General features: G+C 44.5%; 1 protein-coding gene across 1 annotated transcript; it reads left to right on the top strand.

Annotated features, from left to right (window-relative positions):
- The first annotated feature begins 288 nt into the window (after positions 1–288).
- On the top strand, positions 289–21,642 carry LOC106564575 (bMERB domain-containing protein 1). Its single transcript, XM_014130718.2, has 6 exons — positions 289–607; positions 6,085–6,205; positions 11,584–11,657; positions 16,350–16,464; positions 18,518–18,603; positions 20,846–21,642. The coding sequence occupies exons 1-6, from the start codon at positions 520–522 to the stop codon at positions 20,959–20,961; spliced, it is 600 nt and encodes a 199-aa protein (XP_013986193.2). The 5' UTR covers positions 289–519; the 3' UTR covers positions 20,962–21,642.

The following is a 21,642-nucleotide window of genomic DNA, read 5'->3' as shown; positions in this document are numbered from 1 at the left end:
GAGTATGTTCAATTCTTTGACATTCACTCGTTTGAAGGACTTGCTATTTCGAGAGTGATACTGTATTAGTGAAACATTTTCCTATTGTAAGCCTTCTGCTACACATATTCAGCACCTACGCTTAGTGTCATCGTGACATCTTCATTGGAAAAAAATGCTATTGCTAGAAATTCTTCCAATAAATAATTTTATGGAACACTAGTAGAAATGTATAGAAAATGCCGATTTCCAGCTTTGTATTTGAAAAATATGACACTGTTTCAACGCAAGCTTGGTGCCGTTTTTCTCCCTTTCTCTGGTTCGCAATGCGCGTGCGCTCTGCATCCATCTGTGTACCACACTTCGAGGAATTTGTAAGCTTAAATAAAGATGCTCGACGTCTCGGCTCCGCGGTGCCTTCGAATCGGCGAAACTGATTTATCCTGAAAGGAAAACAGAAGAGCAGAACTCAATATAGGATTTTAACACACCTTTCCACAACCCATTAAAGTCATAGTGTATCATAAATCAATTCCAGCTATGGAATTGAAGAAATCAATTTCTGATACCGAGCGCTCATTGAAGAGCTACGGCTCTGTATCGGAAACGGAATGGACAAAAGACAAAGGTGAGCGTCATTCATTGCAAAGTAACGTTTTGGCCTGTTAAAATGGTTATTGCTCTGTGCAGAATAAAGCATGTGGTTTCAGATAAGGGATGTTGCGTTGCAAAACAACACCCGTTAATTGCAATGGGTCTGTGCATCTTTATTGTTTCCCAAATGTCATTCCCAGTGCCTTGAAAATAGAACAAATCTCCATGCATGTGCTTTGCTTTCAATGCATTTTGGAGGTGCATTTGACCAGTTATTCAGTGATAATAACCATATCATTCATATTTGAGAAGATCTTTCTCAGAATCATATAAAAAAAAAAAGTTTCCATTTATAATAGCTTACCCACTGTATTAACGGTATATATTACTACAGCACAAAGGAGAGGAGCCCCGAAATGTATACAGGTATGTAATACCCCATATCTACTAGCCTATTTCCATAACACTAAAGAAGGACTGCAATATGCCCAGCTCTTCGCTTTCAGCTGACTGTACATTCCAAAGTTGTCTGACTGGGTCTTTGGCCTAATATATTGAACTGCACCCCTTCCAGTCGATGGATGCAGCAGGGTAGAACAAGCTAGAAGCCTACCTGCTGGGCTGTGAGTGTCTGAGTCAATACCAGCATCACCAGCACTGATACCAGCAAGAAAGATGATATAAACAAACTGTAGAGACAGGCCAGAGATTTTCATCCTCCTCGTTTTCATCCCTTTTTTATCAGTAAGATATCAATGCATTATGAAAGGTCTTTCGAAGGAAGATACATTTTAAAATAAATGTTTCAATAATGTTGTTTATATGACGTCCCACGGTCATTGTTCTTAATTTTACTGGTATCTATTTGTGATGTTATGGGTAGGCTAGGCTACCAAGCTGTCATCAGAACAGTATGATATATGTCTAATAATACAGACATAAAGAGAGTCATGGGGGGTAAACAGAGGTCAGAGGTGAGAGGTCAGATGTCAGAGGTCAGGAATGACAGAGTCATAACAAGAGGTCATATTGTGTGCTTTATGTAACCAGAGATCCACAGCAGAGAGTCCTGTCATGAGTCAGCCTCACACACCTACAGGGGTTAAGTTCAATATTCACTTGACTTATACCGGTAGTTATGTTTCATGGTCTATTTTGTGTAGGACTGTCTGTGTGACATCTGTATAGGCCTAACTGCAATTATGACTGTTTATCTGCATTCAGATGCTCACAATGTCTTCCTGTGCTATTTGACCATAACAGCCTGAATCAAACTTTCAGCAGAAATCAGCCCATTGGATCTTGGAATAATATATTCTTTGAGTGTCCTCTTCATTAATTCCATTGTTAGAATAGGAATGAAAAAGAGAGACGAGAGGGGTGTGCAGAAAGTCTGAGATTAATTCTTCAGCTCATGAATATGAATAGAAGAAGACTGCATCTATTTTTAGAGATAGACTCTCTTTCCCCATTCTCCTTCCCCATCCAGTACATAACCCCCCCCCCACACACACACAGACAGACAGACAGACACACACACACACACACACACACACACACACACACACACACACACACACACACACACACACACCCACCTATTCATCATTCCCTTCCCCTGGTTCCTCCTTGTGTGTTCCAACTTTCAACTTCCATCTGTGTTGGGAGACGCATAGCTGAATACTAAAACACAGTGGGGAACATTACAATTAACACAGTACGTCTGGGCCCTGTTCATTAGGAGGAAAGCAGACTGAAACAGGGAGGGGCTACCAGACTTTGTCCAATAAGAAAATCCCATGTTCGTTTTCCATTACAAAACCTTTTTTTTATCCATTGCATGCCCTAATGAACATAACCCTGAAGTGGCTGCTACGCAGATGATATTCACATGACAGATCTGCTTCTCCTCATCAAGCAGACATCTGTCCACCCTCCTCCTTCTGTCAAGGCTCTCATTATGCTGATCAGTTGATTGATAAAGAGATGTTCAGGGTATTGATTAGGCAATTTGTTTTAATGCAATTAGTGCGATTACATTGGGTTAATAACTAGCTTGGTTCTGCCAGTGATGACAGTGAAGCTACGTTGATAGGGAAGCCTGGTATTTCTAATAATAGTGACTGTGGGGACTGGGGAGGACTAAATTATGCTGTTACTGTATAGATTTAGTGCTAGATTCAATCCGTATTGCGGAAGATCTGCATTAAAATGTCAAGGTATTTTCCGGATTGAGTCGACATATACAGCGTTTTCTCGAACGCGGGAACCTTGCCTTTAAATTTCAGCTATAAGGCCGTGATACTTCAGCGATTATTATTTAGGCTTTTGCTTTTCGATACAGTTCTGTGTGTAGGCCATACTGGGTCTGTTTTCCTGTAGTAGGTTTAGCATGATTCTTACTTTGTCTTTCAATGCTGCCTGCCATGGTGCCCACACAAGCATACCACGAAGAATGCATGCCCAATACATTGCTTCATACTAATCTTCCATACTTAACATTTGCCATGTAGCCAGGAGTGTATCTGAAGACCCCCATGAGTAATATCTTCCTCCTCTCTAATCCTGTTGATGGCTGAATGTGGACTACTGAGTACGGGAGTGTGTGCTGACTGAGTATGTACTGCGTTAAGATAACTTCCTCAACTCAGAGCAGTCGGCAGTTTAGATCCTTTGGGTGTTGTTCATTATAGACCTGGCTCTCTGCCATCATAATGGGCCAGTCAGGATTTTGTGTGGCTCGGTCCTATTGACAGTCAGCAGCAACTTGTGTGTGTGTGTGTCTTTGTATGAGGTAGAAAGAGAGTAGCGAGGGAGAGAAAGAGGAGAGAGGGAGAGAAAGATAGAGAGAGCAGTGAGGGGTCGAGAAAGGGAGAGAGAGAAACCACTTGGTATAAATCCTCCACAGTTTACCACACTGTGTTATTGACTGCAGAGACAACTATGTTGGTATCAGCAATGTTTTCATGCTGCGGTTACCACAGCAGGGAAAACACAGCCGCTACTTTTTATTCAAGGACTCGACGTCGAGCTAAGCATTGAATCTCATCAGCTATGAACAGTCACAGGATGCAATTTCGATTCTTGTTACATTTGTCTTAGACAAAAACAGTCACTCAAATGAATGTCAAAATCTCTTCCAGCCAAAAAGAAAAACAATAGAGGGACAAAATTGAGGTGACATCATTTTTTGTTAGTTACTTCCAAGATTTGGAACGCCACTACTTTCCCTTTTGTCGATTGTCTTTAAGAGTCCTGCCTCCACATTAGCACCCTGTAAAGGTCTCTGGATGGATAGCATTACCAGTAGTTGGTTGAGGAGTCACAGAACAGTCAGTTCACCATTCTGGCCTCGTAGCCTGTCTCTCTCCACAGAGAAAATCTGTCTGGAAGGCCTGTCTCCCAGCAGTACTGTACAGTACGTCCTTCTAACCCTGACTGAAATATTTACGTCCTGCCTAGTGGGGGATGGGAGGCTATAGTTTACAATGGATGTCCAAGGTGTGACATTAGAGGATAGGTGGTTGCCCCCTAGGCTTATGCCACAGGAGGTTGGTGGAACCTTCATTGGGGAGGACGGGCTCGTGGTAATGACTGGAGCGGAATTAGTGGAATGGTAACAAATACATCAAACACATGGATTCCAGATGTTTAATACCATTCCATTTCCGTCATTCTGGCTGTCATTATGAGCCGTTCTCCCTTCAGCAGCCTCCTGTGACCTATGCACTCTTTCTGACAATGGTAGCGTGATGATTGTTCTGTGGCTTAGTGCTATTGACTGCAATATGCGTTTATTAATCGCCCCCAGTTTGCTTTCTTGCTGACATAGGTTACACATTGGAGAAGCCTAGGATTATTGTTAGTAGTGTGTTCAGTTGGTTGACATTGGGATTGCGATGATCATTCAGTTGCTTATGCTGGCTTCACGTGCTCGTGGAAAATGGGAAGTCGTAAGTCTGACATGATTGTGTTGAAGTGATTTTGAAGTCGGAACAATTCTTTAAACAATAAGATTTTAGCTAGCTAACATTGCCAATAATAAAGTTAGTTAGCTTGTTTAACATTGACAATATGGTGAAACTAACTACATTCTCCATATTGATAAGGTTGTAATTGTCAAAAACAGATTTGTTGCCACCTTTTGGTTCAAAAGGTGAAAGGTTGTGGTGAAACTTCACAACTCAGCAACTCGGCTAACAACCTTTTCTCCAAGTTTCCCGCTTGGAGGGTTATTAAAGTGAAATTTCCCACTAGGAACTAGGAGCTCACGATAACTCCAATAGCACTTGAACGCTGCATTAGTGACTAGCAATATAGGTTTATTATTCCATCAGTTTGCATTTCTATTGGCTTCACTGTGTTGCTATGTCCGGTCTTTGATTGCTATTGGTTGAATAGGTGGCTTTGTGAGGTCATTGGCCCCGGTTCAGGGTGAATTAGTCCAATCGGTGAAGAGTTACTCCAGGTCATTGATCTATGTCAGAACCAGTATCAGATTTCTCTCATCTCTTTGGCTTGAGGCCCTTCCCAATGTCTGCATCCCAAAGGGCTTTCTGTTTACCAATATAATGCACTATATAGGGAATAGGGTGCCATTTGGGAAACAACCACCGCCTTCAAGACCTCAACCCGTCAGCCCTTCCAAAGCCTCACTAACACTCAGAGTCAGTGACTCCTTCCATTATGTATTTTTATGCTCTTGATTCAGCGAGCGTCACACCAGAGTGCCTGAATATCTGGAATCGAATTTATGGTAGTCAGCTACTTCTTTCTTAGTCATCAGCCATTTTACTAGAACCTTCTATTCCTTTTAGGTGGGCACTGTGAGACACAATGACACATACCGTAGCTATCATCTGGACTTGTCTAAGTTTGCCAAGAAGCACTTTGACAGTGTGTGAGTGAGTCAGGTTTTTGCTTTGAAGACCAGCTTTTGCTTTGAAGACAAGACTTGAAAAAGACAGCTCAAAAGCAACACCGTGCTTTTCATTTAGTCAAGAGAGAAATTCCATTTACATTTCAGATAATTTACTATGCGTATCTTGTCCCTTGACTTACTCGAGCGCCACATTCATAATTTGGACGTTGGATGGAGCAGGGAGTAGTGTTGTATTACTGTAAAATAATTCTGCCAAACAAGCCTTGGGCATTGTACTGGATAAAGGGAGGGGAATAATATGCAAGGCTAGACAGTAATGCAGTAATGCTTGGCAGGACCAAGTCCATTGTGATTCCATGTACTGTTCTTTAAGTCAGAGGAAGGAGGGAATAGGGAATAGGTCTCCTCTTCAGACTATTTGATGGTGCCAACAATAGAATAGGCCCTTTGGTACTGAAGTCCAGAAGTTGGTATTGTATTGGTATTTTATGAATGATCTATTGAAATATTTAAGACCAAAATATTTAGAAATCCCTCCCTCCCTCCCTCCCTCCTGCCCTTCTCCCGATGTGTTAGAATGATGTAACTCACAATAGTGTTAAAACACAAAGTTTCCTCTCTCCCTCCAGGTCAGTCAGATGTGTCCATGGCAGAGAGCATCATGTCTCCAGATGAGATTGAAGTGGAGATGGCTCGCATCCAGCGCCTCAGGGAGGTGCTGGTAAGGAGGGAGTCCGAACTGCGCTTTATGTGAGTACTGTACAGAGACCATCAACACCACAATAAAATAATTACAGACTGCGGCTTTAATCAATCAATCAATCAAATGTATTTATAAAGCCCTTCTTACATCAGTTGATGTCACAAAGTGCTGTACAGAAACCCAGCCTAAAACCCCAAACAGCAAGCAATGCAGGTGTTGAAGCACGGTGGCTAGAAAAACTCCCTAGAACGGCTAGAACCTAGGAAGAAATCTAGAAAGGAACCAGGCTATGAGGGGTGGCCAGTCCTCTTTTGGCTGTGCCGGGTGGAGATTATAACAGAACATGGCCAAGATGTTCAAATGTTCATAGATGACCAGCAGGGTCAAATAATAATAATCACAGTGGTTGTAGAGGGTGCAACAGGTCAGCACCTCAGGAGTAAATGTCAGTTGGCCGATCATTCAGAGTATCTCTACCTCTCCTGCTGTCTCTAGAGAGTTGAAAACAGCAGGTCTGGGACAGGTATCACGTCCGATGAACAGGTCAGGGTTCCATAGCCTCAGGCGACACAGTTGAAACTGGAGCAGCAGCACGACCAGGTGGACTGGGGACAGCAAGGAGCTATCAGGCCAGGTAGTCCTGAAGCATGGTCCTAGGCCTCAGGTCCTAAGAAAGAAAGAAAGAAAGAAAGAAAGAAAGAAAGAAAGAAAGAAAGAAAGAAAGAAAGAAAGAAAGAAAGAAAGAAAGAAAGAAAGAAAGAAAGAAAGAAAGAAAGAAAAAAAGAGAGGGAGAATTAGAGAGGGCATACTTAAATTCACACAGGATACCGGATAAGACAGGAGAAATATTCCAGATATATCAAACTGACCCTAGCCCTCCGACACATAAAATATTGCAGCATAAATACTGGAGGCTGAGACAGCAGGGGTCAGGAGACACGAAGACGTGTTGGATTTGAATAATATTGAAGCTCATTGGAATAGATACATTGAATTTCCATTTTCTTCCAAGAGTGGGTGAATGTATTATGTACATTAAAGAGAGTACGTAGACTCTTTGGGACCCTTGAAAATAATGACACCCATACACATAAGCCTAACAGGTTTATACTGTGTATCCTGATGATAATGATATTATCCTGATGTAGATGTAGTAAAGCCATATTTCTGACACTGTGAATAATCAGTTAACGTGATTGCCAGCCTGCTCCATGCCAGTACAGAAAGGAGTTGGCTAAAGCAGAGACAGAACAGTATCCATTCTATTACAGTGCCTTCAGAAAGTATTCACACCTTTTCCACATTTTGTTGTGTTACAGCCTGAATTTAATATATATTACATTTGTCACTGGCCCACTCACAATACCCACATAATGATAAATTAAGAAAAAATGAAAAGCTGAAATATGTTCAACCCCTTTGTCATGCCAAGCCGGCCTACAAGTTCAGCCGTTAAACAAGTCACATAATAAGTTGCATGGACTAACTCTGTGTGTAATAATAGTGTGTAACATGATTTTTGAAAAACTACCTCATCACTGTACCCCACACATACAGATAATTGTATGGTACCTCAGTCGAGCACTTGAATTTCAAACACAGATTCAACCATAAAGACCAGGGAGGTTTTCCAATGCCTCGCAAAGAATGGCACCTATTGGTAGATGGGTAAAAATGAAAAAGCAGACATTGAATATCCCTTTGAGCATGGTGAAACTTAATTACATGTTGGATGGTCTATCAATACACCCAGTCACTAAAAGATGCAGGCGTCCTTCTTAATTCAGTTGCCAGAAGGAAGGAAACCTCTCAGGGATTTCACCAATGGTGACTTTAAAACAGTTACAGAGTTGAATGATGTGATAGGAGAAAACTGAGGATGGATCAACAACATTGTAGTTACTCCACAATACTAACCTAATTGAAAGAGTAAAAAGAAGGAAGCCTGTACAGAATAAAAATGTTCCAAAATAAGCATCCGGTTTGCAACAAGGTACTGCAAAAAATGTGGCAAAACAATTCACTTTTCTCCTGAATACAAAGTGTTATGTTTGGGGAAAATCCAATACAACACATGACAGCGTACCACTCTCCATATTTTCAAGCATAGTGGTGGCTGCATCATGCTATGGGTATGCTCGTAATCGTTAAGGACTGGGGAGTTTTTCAGGACAAAAAAATCAACTAAATGGAGCTAAGGACAGGCAACATCCTAGTGGATAACTGGGTTAACTCTGCTTTCCACCTTGACACTGTGAGATGAATTGACCCTTCAGCAGGACAATAACCTAAAACACAAGGCCACTTTCACATTACAGAGTATTTTGTGTAGATTGATTTAAATCCCAAGTTAATCCCACTTTGTAACAACAAAATGTGGAAAAAGTCAAGGGGTGTGAATACTTTCTGAAGGCACTGTACTGTACATTCCCATTCATATCGTATATATGACAATTCATTATACTTACATATAATAATGATAAAAATAATAACGTATTGCATTTTTAAAGCGCTTTTCATTATACCGGATATTCTTAAAGTGCATAAAAAATATATAAAATACAAATAGAAGGAAAGAAATGGACACGACTGTCACGCCCTGACCTTATAGTTCCTTTTTATGTCTCTATTTTGGTTTGGTCAGGGCGTGAGTTGGGGTGGGCATTCTATGTTCCCTATCTATGTTTTGTATTTCTTTGGTTTTTGGCCTGGTATGGTTCTCAATCAGGGACAGCTGTCTATCGTTGTCTCTGATTGGGAGCCATACTTAGGTAGCCCTTTTTCCACCTGTCTTTTGTGGGAAGTTGTTTTTGCATTGCTGTGAGAAGCCTGCGAAACTGTTCGTTCGTTGTGTTGCTTCTTGTTTTGGTTTTTGCTGGTTCACCGTTTATATTAAAGTATGATGAACCCAACCCACGCTGCGCCTTGGTCTCATTCCAACAACGGACGTTACATGACTAGAGAGGGCAACTGACACAAAGAACCCAGCTGACGCTACAAGAGACAAGGAGCTAGGACCTGAGGGTGCGGGTAGGGTTATGGAGGGAGAGCAGTTCTTTGCCATGAATACACTGGAAAGTCAGCAGAAGGGTTTTGAATTCAACCCGGAATGAGACAGCCAGTGCATAGATGCCAGGATGGGGGTGATGTGATGGTGTTTCCTCACTCACATCAGGAACCGGGCAGTCCTGTTCTGGACGTATTGGAGCTTCTGAGGACTCCTGTCACGGATCCCAGTGAAGAGAGTAATCCAGCCTTGAGGAGATAAAGGCATGGATGAGCTTCCCTGCGTCAGACTGAGTGAGGGTGGGACGGAGTTTGGCAATGTTCTTGAGGTGATAGAATAACACTTTACACAGTCGTCTGATGTGGCTGTCAAAGGTCAGGGAGGAATCAAGTTGTACAGGCAGATTGGAAACTGAGGGGGAGAGAGGAGTGATCTGTCCTGCAATGATGAGGTGTGTTAACGGTGAGTGCTGGACCTGGTGGGGGGTGCCAAGAAGTAGGGCCTCAGTTTTGCTGCTGTTCAGTTGAAGGAAGTTTTGCTTCATTCGTGCCCTTATCTGCTCACGGCAGGTGTTCAGACGGGCACTTGCATCAGAGGGACAGGGGGCCATTTTTAGATACAGCTGGGTGTCATCAGCATAGCAGTGCAATGTGATTCCATGCCGGCTGATGACACGACCGAGGGGGACCATGTACAGGACAAACAGGATGGGTCCAATAACAGATCCTTGTGGGACACCACAATACTCATACTCAGTCCTGTCTGAGAGGTAGGAGTGGAACCAGCTCAGAGCTGATCCAGACAGTCCGATGGTGTTCCAGGAGGATGGGGTGGTTGACAGTGTCAAACACTGCTCTCAAGTCCAGGACGATCAGGAGACAGGGGAGCCTGCAGCCGCCATCAGCAGGTCGTTGGGGATCTTATTGGTCTTGTCACGGGGTCAGGTGACCAGATGATCAGAAGTTCATGCTTGATTTTCAGGGGATCTTCTACCACCATATTGTGTCGCTATTGAGTTATAAACATTGAGAAAATATACAGTGAAATGTTTTGGTGTGATGGCAAATACAATCAATAGAAACTGGAAAGAGATCGATGGGAAGTGTGGCTTCATTAGCTTGGATGGCTTCATCAGTGAACAGTGATGCCAATACCTCCAGCTATGTGTGACTCAGACACACACACACACATTCTGTAGCAGATGGAGTGGCAGAGTGCAAAGCCTTCTGGATGCACCGTTGGGTTCTAGTGAGTGAGTAAACAACACATGGACGATAGGGGATATTGAGGAGGAGAGAAAAGATGTTGAGGTTGAGAGACAGGAACAAGTGAGTGGGTGAGAAATTACAGGGGCTCGAAAGAGCAGAGGGAGAAGAGGCTGAAGAATGGGAACAGGGGAGAAAGAGGGAACTACAGGAGGTGGAGAGAGATGAAGGGAGGTAGGGAGGATAGCAGGGAGAGGGATGGAGGAAGAGGAGAGGGAGATGAAGAAGAGGGACAGGTAGAGAGTGGAGGAGGCAAAGGGGGGAGAGGGGGAGGTGAGAGATGGAGGGATGGAGGGAGGGAGGGAGGGAGAGGAGACTGAGTAGGAACAGGGAGAGAGAGATGGAGGGAGGAGGAGGAAGGAGAGGTGTTTGGAGCTGGTGGATGAGTCATCAGTCTGTGATTTACAACAAAGAGACTTAAATCCCTGGTAGCTGTCACAGCGCTGCAGAGAGAAAGGTAGGGATGGATGGAGGGAGGGAAAGGAGGGGAGGAGAGGAAGAGAGAGGTGAATGTGAGGGGGTGGAGAGGGGAGAGGGAGAGAGGAAGGAGGCAGAGAAGAGAGGGGAAAGAGAGAAAATGTGAAAGATGGAGTGATGGAGGGGAGGAGAGGGAAGGATGGAGGGATGGATGGGAAGGAGTGGAAAGAGAGGGAAGGAGAGATGGAGGGAGGGGAGGTGAAGAACAAGGGATGGAGGGAGGAAGGGGAGGAGAAGAGAGGGGGATGACATGACAGAGAGGTACCAGTAGGGTCCTCAGGGTGGGTCTTCAGGACCAGAGGATCTGGTAGAGGAGTGATTCATTCAACACTTTTCATCTGCCCACACTATTCCCTATATTACTGTAAAACACTATTTTTATAAGATATCTGTCAGTATGACTGCACAGTGTGTTTATTATGTACTGGGCCGCATTGATATATAGTAGGGCATTTTTATGTTAGGAAATGGATAGAATGGATAGCAGGCCCCATACCTTTTCAAATCCTATCCCGTTCCCCCTAGCTCACAGATCTGAAATAACTAGATGAATGCAAATTATGTCAATAGGCCTCCAATAGCCAGGTCACTTAGAGGAACCAAAATGGAACAGGGCCATAGAGTCACACTGTGCTTTACCCTTCCTAACTGGAATAAATGTTGTTGTCTTTTCCAGGGCGGATGACATCCAGCTCTGCAAAGACATCATGAGTCTGAAACAGGAGCTGAGGAAGGTGGTAACTGTACCAGGTAACTAACAGCAACAAATAGAGACAATCACAGTCACAACAGTTCCACTGCCCACAGCTATCCTACCCAATAACAGGCAGAAAAATCGACCATATATCAACCATATACCTGAGGTATATATTTAAGCAACAAAGCACAAGGGGTGTGGTATAAGCCCAATATACCACGGCTAAGGGCTGTTCTTAGGTGCGACTCAACACGGATTGCCTGGATACAGCCTTTAGCAGTTGTATATTGGCCATATACCACAAACACCCGAGGTGCCTTATTGCTATTATAATAAGGATTGGACCCTTTTTTTAAAACATTTTCGCCTAAAATGACATACCCAAATCTAACTGCCTGTAGCTTGAGGACCTGAAGCAAGGATATGCATATTATTGATACCATTTGAAGTAAATACTTTGAAGTTTGTGTAAATGTGAAATTAATGTAGGAAAATATAACACATTAGATCTTGCATCTTTGAAATGCAAGAGAAAGGCCAACATGTAATATTCCAGGTTAGGCACACTTTTTAATTTAGCCACTAGACGGCAGTAGTGTTTGTACAAAGTTTTAGACTGATTCAATGAACCATTGCATTTCTGTTCAAAATGTTGTTTCAAGACTGCCCAAATGTGCCTAATTGGTTTATTAATACATTTTCAAGTTCATAGCTGTGCACTCTCCTAAAACAATAGCATGGTATTCTTTCACTGTAATAGCTACAGTAAATTGGACAGTGCAGTTAGATTAACAAGAATCTAAGCTTTCTGACAATATCAGATATGTCTATGTCCTGGGAAATGTTCTTGTTACTTACAACCTCATGCTAATCACATTAGCCTATGTTAGCTCAACCGTCCCTGCAGGGGGGGACACTGATCCCGTAGAGGTTAAAAAGATTTTAAGCTTTCTGCCCATATCAGATATGCCCTGGGAAATGTTCTCGTTACTTACAACCTCATGCTAATCACATTAGCGCACGTTAGCTCAACCTCCCCGTGGGGGGGCGACACCAATCCCGTGGAGGTTAAACTGGTTACCAACGTCATTAGAGCAGTAAAAATAAATGTTTTGTCATAACTGTGATATACGGTCTGATATACCACGACTGTCAGTCAATCAGCATTCAGGGCTCAAACCACCCAGTTTATCAATAACCATATATCCAGGTAACTAACGGCAACACAGACATCACAACACCTCCACTGGCTGCCCTCTCCTGTCCTCTTGCCTTTCCTATACTACCTGGCAACAGAGAGAAAAATGTACCATATAGTATTAACCATACATAACTACAGCCAAGAAATCCACTTCACCGCCCTGCCCTGTCCTATTCTACCCGGCAACATAACAGGGAGAAAAATGAGCCATACTGTCTGTCCCTCTAGGAAATAGAACAAGCATATCAGGATGTATCCTCAATGTACCCTTAGCTTAGCCAAATTGCTTCTGCATGCTGTAGAGCACATGTCAAACTCATTCCACGGAGGGTCGAGTGTCTGCGGGTTTTCGCTCCTCCCTTGTACTTAATTGATGAATTAAGGTCACTGATTAGTAAGGAACTCTCCTCACCTGGTTGTCTAGGTCTTAATTGAAAGGAAAAACACCCCTGCTGTAGTGAGTATAGACCCAAAAATAGGGTAGAGGAGAAAAACTGCTACTGTATGCAGCTACCTACTGCTACATGGTGAGGTGATTTGTGGGTAGGTTCACTGCGGTAAAGTAGCCGCACAATTGATTGTAACTCTCAGGGACATGGGAGAGTTATGAGGCGGGGAGGTTCTTCCCCTCAGGTAGTTTAGAGCAGGCACAGTCATAATGGCCACACAGGCGCACAAACACACGCACGCATAGCTAACCGTAATGGCTATATGAGCCAATGGTCCATTTCCTGAGACTGTGGCCAAAGATTATTTCAACGAATACTACTTTATTTATACTTTCCTCCACAAATGATGTTAGGTCTATTTGTGGCCACGGCTGACAGCAGATGGAGTCAAATAGCCACTACAACTTCACAACTCTACAACGTCACAGTCTAGAGTTAGCTGTCTAGCCTGGTCCCAGACAGCACAAACAGATCTGGTACCAGGCTAGTTTCTCCTTTTGCTTATGAACTTGTGATGACATAGTGACTGGATCTGTATTAGTGATAATCTGGAATCGCAACAAACAAGAACAATGGAATGAATTGTTCATTAGAGCACACATAAAGCCTACATACTGTACAGATGCCATACTGCTTACATAGAAGCTAAATCCAGGACATTATGCATGACATTCATTGACATTTAGCACACATTCCAAATCAAATCTAATTCCTTACACCATTATGAGTCATAATATACCATACTCTATGTATCAATATGTATGTGACCCAACAAGCTTTGTTATTACCTCAGTACAGAGAAAGGCAATAGCCCCACTGCTTTTCCTTTTCCATTTGACATTCCGATTTCTGCATCCGTCTATGCATTCCGGGGACACTATGACTCCAGGGAATGGCTGTACGGATCCAGTTCTATCCCGGTGGGAGAGAAAGAGCTGAGACTGCACTCCTCTCCTGCTTGGTGCCTCAGCTTTCCCACCTACTATTACTACTGTCAACAACACTGCACACTGTTCTCCATCTATTGCTGTGTGTGTGTGTGTGTGTGTGTGTGTGTGTGTGTGTGTGTGTGTGTGTGTGTGTGTGTGTGTGTGTGTGTGTGTGTGTGTGTGTGTGTGTGTGTGTGTGTGTGTGTGTGTGTGTGTGTGTGTGTGTGTGTGTGTGTGTGTGTGTGTGTGTGTCTCAGTCTATCACTGGGTCCCACAAGCGTGCATGCTCAGCCCTCTCCTGTACTTCCTGTTCACCCATGACTGCACGGCCATGCACGCCTCCAAATCAATCATCCAGTTTGCAGACAACACAACCGTAGTGGGCTTGATTACCAACGATGACGAGACAACCTAAAGAAAGGAGGTGAGAGCAGTCGGAGTGTGGTGTCAGGAAAACAACCTCTCACTCAACATCAACAAAACAAAGGAGATGATCATGGACTTCAGGAAACAGCGGAGGGAGCACCCCCCTATCCACATCAACGGGACAGTAGTGGAGAAGGTGGAAAGTTTTAAGTTCCTCGGCTTACACATCACAAACAAACTGAAATGGTCCACCCTCACAGACAGTGTGGTGAAGAAGGCGCAACAGCGCCTCTTCAACCTCAGGAGGCTGAAGAAATGTGGTTTGTCACCTAAAACCCTCACAAACTTTTACAGGTGCACAATTGAGAGCATCCTGTCGGGCTGTATCACCGCCTGGTACGGCAACTGCACCACCCTCAATCGCAAGGGTCTGCAGAGGGTGGTGCGGTCTGCACAACGCATCACCGGGGGTAAACTACCTGCCCTCCAGGACACCTACAGCACCTGATGTCACAGGAAGGCCAAAAAGATCATCAAGGACAACAACCACCTGAGTCACTGCCTGTTCACCCCGCTACCATCCAGAAGGCGAGGTCAGTACAGGTGCATCAAAGCTGGGACCGAGAGACTGAAAAACAGCTTCTATCTCAAGGTCATCAGACTGTTAAACAGCCATCACTAACACAGAGAGGCTGCTGCCTACATACAGACTCAAATCATTAGCCACTTTAATAAATGGATCACCAGTCACTTAAAAATAATTTTTAATAATGTTTACATATTATTAAACTTTAATAATATTTACACTTTAATAATGTTTACATATCTTGCATTACTCATCTCACATGTATATACTGTATTTTATACCATCTATTGCATCTTGCCTATGCCGCTCGGCCATTGCTCATCCATATATTTATATGTACATATTCTTATTCCATCCCTTTACATTTGTGTGTATTAGGTAGTTGTTGTGAAATTGTTAGATTACTCGTTAGGTATTACTGCACTGCCGGAACTAGAAGCACAAGCATCTCGCTACACTCGCATTAACATCTGCTAACCATGTGTATGTGACCAATAAATTTGATTTGATTTCAGTGTGAAGGTCAGGGGAATAAAGTCAAAATCCTTTCCAGAGAATTGGATACGGAGTTTATGAATATATGGCTGCTTATGCAAATGAACCCATTGGGCTCTGGTCAAAAGTAATGTCCTGTGTAGGGCATAGGATAACATTTGAGATTAATTCCATTAATATACGACTGCTTATGCAAATTCCCCCATTCAGACAGGACATTGCATCATTGAACAGCATTTGCATATTTTGTCTCCCGATTAGTTCTCATGAATTAAACACAAGGAGGACTATTTAAGAATCTAAATTTCTAGGACTCTATTCAATCCGCATCGCAGAAGTTCAGCTTTACAGCATGATTGAAATTTAAAGGCACCTGTCCCGCTTTAGTAGAGACTGCATTCACGGTATCACTGCATATGTCGGCTCAACTGGAAATTACTTTTACATTTCAATCACTTGAGCTTTACAGATTGAATAGGGACCCTACTGTTTCTGATGTGAATCACTATTTGGTAGCATGCGCTGCCTTCCCAGGAAGTTTCCTCTTCCCCTGTAGCTCAGTATCTCACAAATGTTGTATCAGTTGAGAAATGTATTTAATATAAGATAAAAATATACTTTTTAGTTTGATATAAAACATCAATCATCTTTCAAATCTAACCCCCTCTTTACCTCCCTCCCTCTATCCCCTTCCCTCTCTCCCTCTCTTCTTCCTCCAGAGAGAGAGAAGACCAAGAAACAGAGACAGTGGGAGGAGGAGTTGATCCTGAAAATCCATAAACTGGTGCAGAAGAGGGATTTCCTAGTGGACGATGCAGAGGTGGAGAGATTAAGGTAGAACTGTGGTCCGAGGGAGGTGGAGGGAGGGAGGTGGAGAGAGTGAGGGAGGTGGAGGGAGGGAGCTGGAGAGAGGGAGGTGGAGGGAGGGAGCTGGAGAGAGGGAGGGAGAGAGATGGAGAGAGGGAGGTGGAGGGATGGAGGGAGGTGGAGAGATTAAGGTAGAACTGTGGTCCGAGGGAGGGAGCTGGAGAGAGGGAAAGAGATGGAGAGAGGGAGGTGGAGGGAGGGAGCTGGAGAGATTAAGGTAGAACTGTGGTCCGAGGGAGGTGGAGGGAGGGAGCTGAAGAGAGGGAGGTGGAGGGAGGTGGAGGGAGGGAGCTGGAGAGAGGGAAAGAGATGAAGAGAGGGAGGTGGAGGGAGGGAGCTGGAGAGATTAAGGTAGAACTGTGGTCCGAGGGAGGTGGAGGGAGGGAGCTGAAGAGAGGGAGGTGGAGGGAGGGAGCTGGAGAGAGGGAAAGAGATGAAGAGAGGGAGGTGGAGGGAGGGAGCTGGAGAGATTAAGGTATAACTGCCCAACGGTCTGAGGGAGGGGAAGAGAATATGGTCTAACTGCCAGACAGTCTGAGGGAGGTTGTGAGAATAAGGTCTAACTGCCAGACAGTCTAAGGGAGGTGGAGAGATTACGGTCTAACTGCCAGACAGTCTGAGGGAGGTGGAGAGATTACGGTCTAACTGCCAGACAGTCTGAGGGAGGTGGAGAGATTACGGTCTAACTGCCAGACAGTCTGAGGGAGGTGGAGAGATTACGGTCTAACTGCCAGACAGTCCGAGGGAGGTGGAGAGATTACGGTCAAACTGCCAGACAGTCCGAGGGAGGTGGAGAGATTACGGTCTAACTGCCAGACAGTCTGAGGGAGGTGGAGAGATTATGGTCTAACTGCCAGACAGTCTGAGGGAGGTGGAGAGATTACGGTCTAACTGCCAGACAGTCTGAGGGAGGTGGAGAGATTACGGTCTAACTGCCAGACAGTCCGAGGGAGGTGGAGAGATTACGGTCAAACTGCCAGACAGTCCGAGGGAGGTGGAGAGATTACGGTCTAACTGCCAGACAGTCCGAGGGAGGTGGAGAGATTACGGTCTAACTGCCAGACAGTCTGAGGGAGGTGGAGAGATTACGGTCTAACTGCCAGACAGTCCGAGGGAGGTGGAGAGATTACGGTCTAACTGCCAGACAGTCCGAGGGAGGTGGAGAGATTACGGTCTAACTGCCAGACAGTCTGAGGGAGGTGGAGAGATTACTGTCTAACTGCCAGACAGTCTGAGGGAGGTGGAGAGATTACAGTCTAACTGCCAGACAGTCTGAGGGAGGTGGAGAGATTACGGTCTAACTGCCAGACAGTCTGAGGGAGGTGACACATGACCACATTTCAACTCCTTATCATCTCCACTTCCTCTTCTACGTTGGTCCCCCTTGGTCTCTCACTTACTCCCCATCCTCTGCCTGCTATCTTGGTCCCCCTTGGTCTCTCACTTACTCCCCATCCTCTGCCTGCTATCTTGGTCCCCCTTGGTCTCTCACTTACTCCCCATCCTCTGCCTGCTATCTTGGTCCCCCTTGGTCTCTCACTTACTCCCCATCCTCTGCCTGCTATCTTGGTCCCCCTTGGTCTCTCACTTACTCCCCATTCTCTGCCTGCTATCTTGGTCCCCCTTGGTCTCTCACTTACTCCCCATTCTCTGCGTACTATCTTGGTCCTCCTTTCTTTGACATTTACTTACAGACAGCAAAGCTGATATGAGATCACAGTGTGTCTGTCATTCAGTGAATGTATGGAGTATTGAGGATATTGAGAAGTAAACTGCAACGGACAGATTGCGAGACATTCTTGGAAACAAAGCAATGTGCATGGAGATTTTATGTGCCGTAAATAGTCACTAACTTTATGGAATAGGAGTATGGCCGCAGGGTATGTTACAGTCTGGAATGTGACAACTGTTTAGGGGCAAATGCCTTGGTACGTACATATGGGGCTATTCTACAGACTATGTGACGTTTTGCCATTGAGTAAGGGGTAACCACTAACTGTAACCCATATCCTCTCTACAGGGAGCAGGAGGAGGACAAGGAGATGGCTGAGTTCCTGAGACAGAAGTTGATGCCTCTGGAGAAGCTGGCCAGAGAAGCTGCCCAAAGTGAGTAGTATCCTTCATACAAAACACACACTAGTACATAATCAATAGCTTAAATTCAATACACGTGTAGGACGCAGTGCAATGAAATGCTTACAGGTTCACCCTCTTGACAATGCAACAACAACATAGTCATGGTCACAGTGGCCTTGATGAAAACGCTCAAGTACATATTAAAAGCACATATACAGTAAAGATGTAGATATATACTGCTCAAAAAAATAAAGGGAACACTAAAATAACACATCCTAGATCTGAATTAATGAAATAATCTTATTAAATACTTTTTTCTTTACATAGTTGAATGTGCTGACAACAAAATCACACAAAAATAATCAATGGAAATCCAATTTATCAACCCATGGAGGTCTGGATTTGGAGTCACGCTCAAAATTAAAGTGGAAAACCACACTACAGGCTGATCCAACTTTGATGTAATGTCCTTAAAACAAGTTAAAATGAGGCTCAGTAGTGTGTGTGGCCTCCACGTGCCTGTATGACCTCCCTACAACGCCTGGGCATGCTCCTGATGAGGTGGCGGATGGTCTCCTGAGGGATCTCCTCCCAGACCTGGACTAAAGCATCCGCCAACTCCTGGACAGTCTGTGGTGCAACGTGGCGTTGGTGGATGGAGCGAGATATGATGTCCCAGATGTGCTCAATTGGATTCAGGTCTGGGGAACGGGCGGGCCAGTCCATAGCATCAATGCCTTCCTCTTGCAGGAACTGCTAACATACTCCAGCCACATGAGGTCTAGCATTGTCTTGCATTAGGAGGAACCCAGGGCCAACCGCACCAGCATATGGTCTCACAAGGGGTCTGAGGATCTCATCTCGGTACCTAATGGCAGTCAGGCTACCTCTGGCGAGCACATGGAGGGCTGTGCGGCCCCCCAAAGAAATACCACCCCACACCATGACTGACCCACCGCCAAACCGGTCATGCTGGAGGATGTTGCAGGCAGCAGAACGTTCTCCACGGCGTCTCCAGACTCTGTCACGTCTGTCACATGTGCTCAGCGTAAACCTGCTTTCATCTGTGAAGAGCACAGGGCGCCAGTGCCGAATTTGCCAATCTTGGTGTTCTCTGGCAAATGCCAAACGTCCGCACGGTGTTGGGCTGTAAGCACAACCCCCACCTGTGGACGTCGGGCACTCATACCACCCTCATGGAGTCTGTTTCTGACCGTTTGAGCAGACACATGCACATTTGTGGCCTGCTGGAGGTCATTTTGCATTGCTCTGGCAGTGCTCCTCCTGCTCCTCCTTGCACAAAGGCGGAGGTAGTGGTCCTGCTGCTGGGTTGTTGCCCTCCTACGGCCTCCTCCACGTCTCCTGATGTACTGGCCTGTCTCCTGGTAGCGCCTCCATGCTCTGGACACTACGCTGACAGACACAGCAAACCTTCTTGCCACAGCTCGCATTGATGTGCCATCCTGGATGAGCTGCACTACCTGAGCCACTTGTGTGGGTTGTAGACTCCGTCTCATGCTACCACTAGAGTGAAAGCACCGCCAGCATTCAAAAGTGACCAAAACATCAGCCAGGAAGCATAAGAACTGAGAAGTGGTCTGTGGTCACCACCTGCCGAACCACTCCTTTATTGGGGGTGTCTTGCTAATTGCCTATAATTTCTACCTGTTGTTTATTCCATTTGCACAACAGCATGTTACATTTATTGTCAATCAGTGTTGCTTCCTAAGTGGACAGTTTGATTTCACAGAAGTGTGATTGACTTGGAGTTACATTGTGTTGTTTAAGTGTTCCCTTTATTTTTTGAGCAGTGTATAATACCAAGCAGATTAGTTTTGTCATATCCAGAGTCACAGACCATGAGTGGCCCTGACTGTCATACAGTTTCATACCAGGCACACTGGCTCTGTCACATTAGGTCAAGACCGAGATAAATCAAGTGGCAACAAGGGACAACTGACAAGCCACGTAATGGAATTAGTGTGATAGCAGCTGACTCAAATCATATCAGAATATCGATTCGAGAACAGAGTCTTAGTTGTTATGGCGTTGATTTAATCTAATCATGGCTTGGACTTCATTCAGACAGATTCAAAGATGGGAATCCTAGAGAAATGGCTGTGCCTTTTTCCATTTCCATCTAAAACCACAGAGAACGTGTCCAAATGTGCACCCCTATACGAGCCCCTGGTAGGAGTGCAAAAATGTGTGCACTATGTTGGGAGTAGGGTGCCTATGACATCTCAGATTTGCCCATACTCTCTTACCCTAGATCCCCAGAAGCCCAAGAGACAAGTCCCTGATCCTCCGCCCACCAAGCCGACCATCACCAAGTCCATCACCATCATCAAGGACTGCTGCGGAGCCACCCAGTGTTGTATCATGTAACCGTGGTTACAGAGGAGTTGAGGACAGTACACCCTCCCATTCACAGCACCACCCTAGTAACAACAACACAGTCACACTGTACATCTGTCACCTGACCTGGTCTCTTGGTGTCATATCACCTATAGTTACATCATTTCCTGTGATCCAGAGAACCCTGGTGCAAAATGGACACCCATATAGAGGTGATAGATGGACAGGCATGGCCACATGTAAATACAGTAAATGATGGAAATGAAATACGTGGCACTATATAATGTTAAAAGGCAATTGGAAATTGAATATATGGGACCTGTACAGTATTGTAAGCAAGCAACATAAGCTACAATTACATTTCAATTGATCATTTAGGGACTCATTACATCCCTCTTGAAACATTCTTCAGAGATCAATAATGACATATATTCCTCAGATTAAAAAGCACAACATCCTGTACCGAACCACAAACGCATCATACCAAGGTTCTCTGTCCACCAGGAAATGACATCATGACTTAATTGTTATTCACTTTGTCATTTTGATAACGGGTATTTACTGTATGCTTCCATTCCAACCCTTTAACGGAACAACTAGAACTCCTCTCAGACTTAGGACTGTATGCTTAACAGGGTGGGGTCAATACCATTTAAATTCAGTCGATTACTTACCGAATTACCAGATTTTAAAATGAATTGATCCAACCCT

The sequence above is a fragment of the Salmo salar genome, unplaced genomic scaffold (assembly GCF_905237065.1).
Source record: "Salmo salar unplaced genomic scaffold, Ssal_v3.1, whole genome shotgun sequence".
Classification (NCBI taxonomy): domain Eukaryota; kingdom Metazoa; phylum Chordata; class Actinopteri; order Salmoniformes; family Salmonidae; genus Salmo; species Salmo salar.
This window is presented reverse-complemented; position numbering and strand designations above follow the sequence as displayed.